General features: G+C 40.9%; 1 protein-coding gene across 1 annotated transcript in view; it reads right to left on the bottom strand.

Moving 5' to 3' along the window:
* LOC135115611 (cell adhesion molecule 1-like) overlaps positions 1-1,393 on the bottom strand; it is a gene marked incomplete at its 5' end in the record, with an annotated part of 40,992 nt that extends 39,599 nt beyond the window's left edge. Inside the window, one exon of the mRNA XM_064032541.1 lies at positions 1,133-1,393. Coding sequence (XP_063888611.1) covers positions 1,133-1,393 — 261 coding nt within the window. The remainder of the gene's footprint in view (positions 1-1,132) is intronic.
* Positions 1,394-8,575: the final 7,182 nt, after the last annotated feature.

Here is an 8,575-nt window from a genome sequence, read left to right as displayed (position 1 = left end):
AACTTGGTATTGTTCAATGCTTCAAAAACGCAATTCCTCCATCTATCAACTCGACACAACCTTCCAGACAACTATCCCCTTTTCTTCACTGACACTCAACGGTCCTCCTCTTCCACACTGAACATCCTCAGTCTGTCCTTTACTTATAATCTGAACTGGAAACTTCACATCTCATCTCTAGCTAAAACAGCTTCTATGAAGTTAGGTGTTCTGAGACGTCTCCGCCAGTTTTTCTCACCCCCCAGCTGTTAACTCTGTACAAGGGCCTTATTCGTCCATGTATGGAGTATGCTTCACATGTCTGGGGGGGTCGACTCATACTGCTCTTCTAGACAGGGTGGAATCAAAAGTTTTTCGTCTCATCAACTCCTCTCTTCTAACTGACTGTCTTCAGCCTCTCTCTTATCGCCGCAATGTTGCATATCTAGCTGTCTTCTACCGCTATTTCCATGCTAATTGCTCTTCTGATCTTGCTAACTGCATGCCTCCCCTCCTCCCGCGGACTTTTCTTTCTCTCACCCGTATTCTGTCCACCTCTTTAACACAAGAGTTAACCAGTATTCTCAATCATTCATCCCTTTCTCTGGTAAGCTCTGGAACTCCCTGCCTGCTTCTGTATTTCCACCTTCCTATGATTTGAATTCCTTCAAGAGGGAGGTTTCAAGACACTTATCCTTCAATTTTTTGACTACTGCTTTAGATCCTTTTATGGGACTGGCATTTCAGTGGGCATTTTTTTTTTATTGGATTTTTGTTGCCCTTGGCCAGTGTCCCTCCTACATAAAAAAAAAAAAAAAACGCTTTGGACACCAAGACCATAACGGTAGTCAGTTCCCAAGGTCGCTTTGAGGCCTGTGAGTTCACTCAAAATACACACACACACACACACACACACACACACACACACACACACACACACACACACACACACACAATTTTGACAAAAAAAGCTATCGTATGTATATATTTAAGTTAAAAGAAACAATGTTTACAGAAAGAGGAGCTGTGCTTCACATTTTGTTCTCTATATCTGAGCAGGAATAAATTCAATTCAGTTCAATTCTGTTCACACACACACACACACACACACACACACACACACACACACACACACACACACACGGATACTCACATCCACAGACACTCCGGGCAGCTCGAAGATATCCACCGGGTTGGTGTCCCCGGGGGTATAGCGATAGAACTCGTCCTGGTCTCTATACCACGTGACGGAGTATAGCGTGTCCCCCTCAAGGTCGTAGTTGCAGTCCAGCTCCACCGGCTTGCCCGTCACCTGGTGGGCCGGGACGGTTATTGACTCTAACTTGAGAGCCGCGGCGCCGCCTCCGCTGCAGCCTGCAAGACGATGTGTAAGAAGAATTAGGCACGTGTGAAGCAATGATTAAAGAAAGAATGGGGATGTAGGTTTAGCAAATTAGAGGAAGCGGAAAGAACTGACGTATAAACCAAAGAAGAAAAACAACCTGCAAATGGAGAGAGAGAGAGAGAGAGAGAGAGAGAGAGAGAGAGAGAGAGAGAGAGAGAGAGAGAGAGAGAGAGAGAGATGACGCGTTTTGGGAGAAGATTGGTGGAAGGGAATGGCCTGGGTAACGTTAGCTGAGGGAGGAAAATCTGGAAAGATATTGGAGGAGGAAGGTTTGAATGTAGAAGAGACTGTCGATCTGTGGGTGTAAGAGGATGCAGATAAGAAAGGGGAAGAGATGGAGGAGGAAAAAGAGGGAGTATCCTATTTCCATTTGTGTTTGTACTCCTATATTTCTGTTATGTTACGGAATGTGTAGTATGCAGTGGTGTATTTACGAGAAAAGATATTTCTACTTATGACATGGATGGATTTTCCATTAACCGCCGGTTTAGTGCTCCTATTTTTGTTTCTGTAAATAATCATAATAAACAGATTAGACAACAAAGTGTAACAACAACCTAACGGCACAGAGAGAGAGAGAGAGAGAGAGAGAGAGAGAGAGAGAGAGAGAGAGAGAGAGAGAGAGAGAGAGAGAGAGAGAGAGAGAGAGAGAGAGAGAGAGAGAGATTGTCAGTATCAGTAATATGGAATAATGAAGACTGGCACAGAGAAATATTAAAGAAGAAAAGCCAAGCAGAAACGGACAGGGAACAGAGTGCCACACCTCGCTTCCTGTGATAGTAATGGCAGTCCTGTAAATCTATTTTGTGTCAAATACCGTTAAAAGTTGTGTAAGGAATACTCAAAGCTTTTCCAGACATTTGCCTTACTAATGTAACTAATTCTGACATTCAGTAGGACATGGAAAAAAAGAAAATAAATTAAATAAGCTGACTAAAGCCATATGAAGATATGCCGAGCTATGCCGCTAATGGTCAGGTCACTGGAGGTCACGTCACGACACAAACTATGACGTGGAGAATGAGGCAGATGCGGGGTCAGCACAAGTTGTGTTTGTCACGCAGTTGTACCACTCTTTTAGACAGGGTAGAATAAAAATTTTTTGTCTTATAAATTCCTCTTCTCTAACTGAGTGTCTTCAGCCTCTTTCTCATCGCCGCAGTGTTGCATCTCTTCCTATTTCCTACCGTTTTGTTCATGCCAACTGCTCTTTTGATCTTGCTAACTGCATGGCTCCCTTCCTACCGCGGCAACTCTGCACAAGCTTTCTTCTTTCTTTCACCCTTATTCTGTCCACCTCCTTAATGCAAGAGTTAACCTGTATCCTCTGTCATTCATCCCTTTCTCTGGTAAACTCTGGTACTTCCTGCCTGCTTTTGTATTTCCTCCTTCCTGTGACTTGAACTCTTTCAAGAGTGAGTTTCCAAGACATTTATCTTGTAGTTTTTGACTACCAGTTTCGACTCTGTTCGGGGACTGGCACCTCCCATGGCCGGCGCCCCTCCTATCTTCATGGACAAAAAGTACATGGACAAGGAGTTTTTTTTTTTATTTTTTTATTCTACCTTGTCTAAAAGAGTGGTATGAGTGGAATCCCCCCATATATGTGAAGCATATGTACCCTATACATGGACGGATAAGGCCCCTGTGCAGAGTTAGCGGCTGGGGAGGGGGAGAAAACTGGCGGAGACGACTCAGAACATCTAACTTCATGGAAGCTGTTTTAGCTAGAGATGAGATGTGAAGTTTCCAGTTTAGATTATACGTAAAGGACAGACAGAGAACGTTTAGTGTAGAAGAGAGGAGCAGTTGAGTGTCACTGAAGAAGAGGGGATTGTTGTCTGGAAGGCTGTGTCGAGTTGATAGATGGAGGATTTGAGTTTTTGAGGCATTAAACAATACTAAGATTGCCCTGTCCCAGTCATAAGTATTAGAGAGATCAGAAATCAGGCGTTATGTGGCTTCACTGTGTGAGCTGCAGAGGCAAAGGGCAGCCCATTAAACTAGAGAAAAGGAAAACAAGAAAGGTAGGAATTAATAAAAGTTACTATTAGTGTTTTCAAAATATATTTTCATTAGTATAAAACATGTGCGTAACGACTTGTTTGTGTGTGTGTGTGTGTGTGTGTGTGTGTGTGTGTGTGTGTGTGTGTGTGTGTGTGTGTGTGTGTGTGTGTCTTCATTTCCAAAAACAAACACGAAAAAAATACTACTGGTATATCTGCCTTTCTAATTGTGTGTAGCTGTTTTACAGTAACTATCGATTTACGAGACGTGATGGTCAACAATCGCATGTGAATCATGATAAGGCTTCAAATTAACGTCTCTTTCAAAAGGTAAGATCATAAGATGAAAAAAATAGATATAAAACTAAGATAAATCTAAGTCAATTAAAAGTGCAGGACAGGGAGAAACTAGGATGTATATGGGTTTTGAAGTTTTTTTTTTTTTTTTATGTGGGAGGGACACCGGCCAAGGGCAAAAAAATCCAATAAAAAAAAAAAAAGCCCACTGAGATGCCGGTCCCCAAAAACGGTCCAAAGCGGCAGTCAGAAATTAAAGGATAAGTCTCTTGAAACCTCCCTCTTAAAGGAATTCAAGTCAAAGGAAGTGGAAATACAGAAGCAGGCAGGGAGTTCAAGAGTTTACCAGAGAAGATATGAATGACTGAGAATACTGATTAACTCTTGCATTAGAGAGATGGACAGAACAGGGGTGAGAGAAAGAAGAAAATCTTGTCCAGCGAGGCCGCGGGAGGAGGGGAGGCACGCAGTTAGCAAGATCAGAAGAGTAGTTAGCATGACAATAGCAGCAGAAGATAGCAAAAGATGTAACACTGTGGCGATTAGAAAGAGGCAGAAGACATTCATTTAGAGGAGAGGAGTTGATAAGACGAGAAGCTTTTGATTCTACCCTGTCTAAAATAGCGGTATGAGTGGAACCCCCCTCCATACATGTGAAGCATACTCCATAAATGGACGGATAAGGACCCTGGTCAGAGTTAGCAGGGGGGAGGGTTTGAGAAAAACTGCCAGAGGCGTCTCAGAACACCTAACTTCATAGAAGCTGTTTTAGCTAGAAATGAGATGTGAAATGTCCAGTTTAGATTATAAGAAAAGAACAGACCGAATATAGAAGAGGGTGGCAGTTAAGTGTCAGTGAGAAAGAGGGGACAATTGTCTGGAAGTTTGTGTTGAGTTGATAGATGGAGGAATTGAGTTTTTGAGGGACTAAACAATACCAAGTTTCCTGTACCCCAATCAGAAATTTTAGAGAGATCAGAAGTAAGGCATTCTGTGATTTCCCTGCGTGAACTGCTTACTTCCTGAAGGGTTGGACGTGCACGTAAAGACATGGAAAAGTGCAGAGTGGTATCATCAGCGTAGGAGTGAATAAGACAAGAAGTTTTGTTTAAATCATTGACAAATAATAGGAAGAGAGTGGGTGACAGGACAGGATCCTGAAGAACACCACTGTTAATAGATTTAGGAGTGACCATCTACCACAGCAGCAATAGAAGGGTCAAAGGGAAACTTGAGATGAAGTTACAAAGAGAAGGATAGAAGACCTAGGAGGGTAATTTGGAAATCAAATCTTTGTGACAGACTATCAAAAGCTTTTGTTATTTCTAAAGCAACAGCAAAAGTTACACCAAAATCTCTAAAAGAGACTTAGTAAGGAAAGCTTGAAGATCACCAGTAGAGCGGGCTTGACAGAACCCATACTGGCGATCAGATAGAAGGTTGTGAATTGGTAAATATTTAAGAATCTTTCTGTTGAGGATAGAATCAAAAACTTTAGATAGGCAGGAAACTAAACCAATAGGAATGTAAGAACAGGCTGAATGTAGGCAAACTTTAGCAAGAAGAAAAGGTAAATATTGACAGATGAAAGAGTTTTACTAGGCAAGGTGCAAGCACGGAGGCGCAGTATCGGAGAATAATAGGGGGCACCCCATCAGGTAACCATAAGCCTTCCGAGGGTTCAGGCCAGCGAGGGCATGGAAAAAATCAATGCGAAGAATTTTTAATAGGTAGCATGAAGTAGTCAGACGGTGGAGGAGAGGGAGGAACGAGCCCTGACTCGTCCAAGTAGAGTTTTTAGCGGTTTGAGGGAAGAGTTCAGCTTTAGAGATAAATGTGATAGCATCTGGTTGAAAGAAGGGAGGGAAAAAGAAGTAGCAAAGTTACTGGAAATGTTTTTTTGGCTAGATGCCAGAAGTCACGAGGGGAGTTAGATCTTGAAAGATCTTAACACTTTCTAATAATGAAGGAGTCTTTGGTTAGTTGTAGAATATACTTGGCATGGTTCCAGGCAGAAATATCAAGTGCATGAGATTCTGGTGATGGAAGGCTCAAGTACCTTTTTATTGGCCACCTCTCTATCATGTATAGCACAAGAACAGGCTGTGTTAAACCAAGGTTTGGAAGATATAGGTCGAGAAGAAGAGTGAAAAATATACGCCTCCATGTCAGATACTATCAACTCCATTATGTGCTCAGCACACAGAGACGGGTCTCTGACACGGAAGCAGTAGTCATTCCAAGGAAAATCAGCAAAATACCTCCAGAGGCACCTCCGATTAGGGGGATCCTGAGGAGGGATTGGAGCGATAGAACAAGATACAGATATGAGATTGTAAAAGGAGAGTCCGACGAAGAAGAAAGGGCAACAGCATAAGCAGAAGGATTAGAGACTAGGAAAAGGTCAAGAATGTTAGGCGTATCTCCAAGACGGTCAGGAATACGAGTAGGGTATTGCACAAATTGGTCCAGGTCGTGGAGAATAGCAAAGTTGAAGGCTAATTCACCAGGATGGTCAGTGAAGGGAGGGGAAAGCTAAAACTGGTGATGAACATTGAAGTTTCCAAGAACAGAGATGTTCGCAAAAGAGAGGGGAGTCAGAATGTGCTCCACTTTCGTAGTTAAGTAATCAAAGAATTTCTAATATGATGAAGTTTGGTGAGAGGTATATAGGTCGACCTTCTGATTCCAACACTGTACGTTCTCTGTATTTTCCTTCAAATAATATATATATATATATATATATATATATATATATATATATATATATATATATATATATATATATATATATATATATATATATATATATTACAGTATTGTACTGTACCTCCTCTTCGATCAGACGAATATAGTGTTAGGTATGGAGGGACACGGAATATTGTGTGTATGTTTATCAAGCAAAATGTATTGACTGCGAGCAGGTAAAAGAGGAGATAAATGTGCATTAGTATTGGTGTATATGTGTGTGTGTGTGTGTGTGTGTGTGTGTGTGTGTGTGTGTGTGTGTGTGTGTGTGTGTGTGTGTGTGTGTGTGTGTGTGAGAGAGGAGGAGATAATACTACCGTAGGAAAGATAACTGAACACTTACATTTGAGAGATTTTTGTCTTTCAATTGCTATCCTTTCCTTCTACGTCATTCTTAAAAATTCTGACGCTTTAGCACCTTTCTCAATACTGAATGGAACACATGCAACAATACGTAATTCAGGTATAGGTGCTATTCACACATTTGATATTGTACTTCTTCCAGTCCTTGTTCCTTCGCATTTCTCTGAAATTCAAAAGTCGTAGAATAAACTTATCGTCGTGGGAACAGTACTGGGTTGAAAGTACCGTATTTTTGGAGCTTATGAATTATAACTTAGGGGTAACGATAGATCTGATGAAATGATAGTGCATTAAAAAAATAAAAAGAACAAATATGAAATGTGCTTATTATGTGCAAAACAAATTTAGTAGTGCTTGGATCTCGTAAAACTGACATACTATTCACAAATTTTCATTTCCGGAACTACGAGACCAATCGCAAAGAGACCCACACCATATGAGAGGATTACTCTCCAGTTTCATGCTGGCAGGAGTTGACGTGTGTGACATATGGTTTCTCAATAACTACAGAGACAAATCTGTTAAAACCTGGTATGTGTCATGTATCCCCCATATGCATATTACTGAGCACGTCTAATATGGATTTCCACAGGGTATGCGCAAACGCCTCTTAGCAAACTCATCAATTAATTAATTAATAAATTGATCTAGCTGGAATTTACAAGTATTATCGGGCAACAAAGTTTATAATACTGAGCATTTTCAAATCACACGATAAAACAATAAAAAAAATGCGTTAAGTTTTTTTCCAGTTTTAACCCAGTTTCAGTGGAAGCGGAGACGTACCATTTGATGCAGAGGTTACTTCTGTATGCAATGCTGACGAAGCAGGCTTCGTTTCAACAAAGTTTTGAGTTATAGCCAGTTGAAATGAACAGTTATGTTGCGTGTCTCCAATCGCATGTCTGTATTTATTTTTTTTTTTTTTGCATATGTTATGAACAAGTGTACCATGACAAATCAAATCCTTAATCTTAAAATGAGACCACAGTCAGCTTCTTACGTATATATGTAATGTATGTATGTATGTATGTATGTATGTATGTATGTCAGCTTCTTACGTATGTATGTATGCTTCACATGTCTAGGAGGGTTCCACTCATACTGCTCTTCTAGACAGGGTGGAATCAAAAGCTTTTCGTCTCATCAACTCCTCTCCTCTAACTGACTGTCTTCAGCCTCTCTCTCACCGCCGCAATGTTGCATCTCTAGCTGTCTTCTACCGTTATTTTCATGCTAACTGCTCTTCTGATCTTGCTAACTGCATGCCTCCCCTCCTCCCGCGGACTCGCTGCACAAGACTTTCTTCTTTCTCTCACCCCTATTCTGTCCACCTCTCTAACGCAAGAGTTAACCAGTATTATCAATCACTCATCCCTTTCTCTGGTAAACTCTGGAACTCCCTGCCTGCTTCTGTATTTCCACCTTCCTATGACTTGAATTCCTTCAAGAGGGAGGTTTCAAGACACTTATCAATTTTTGACCACTGCTTTGACCCTTTTATGGGACTGGCATTTCAGTGGGCATATTTTTTTTATTGGATTTTTGTTGCCCTTGGCCAGTGTCCTTCCTACATAAAAAGAAAAAAAAAAAATTTTGCTACGAGTGATGGAATACATACGATCAGTAATTAGAAGATTTAAGCCATCAAAAGTGATGACAGTGAGACCGGACACATACCACTGGACGTAGAAATATATGTGACATCGATTAATATGTGTAATAGACCATTCTTCGATAAAGAAAAAAAGAAGAATTATAGCGAAATTAATTTGGT

This window comes from Scylla paramamosain, chromosome 29 (assembly GCF_035594125.1).
Source record: "Scylla paramamosain isolate STU-SP2022 chromosome 29, ASM3559412v1, whole genome shotgun sequence".
Classification (NCBI taxonomy): Eukaryota; Metazoa; Arthropoda; class Malacostraca; order Decapoda; family Portunidae; genus Scylla; species Scylla paramamosain.
This window is presented reverse-complemented; position numbering and strand designations above follow the sequence as displayed.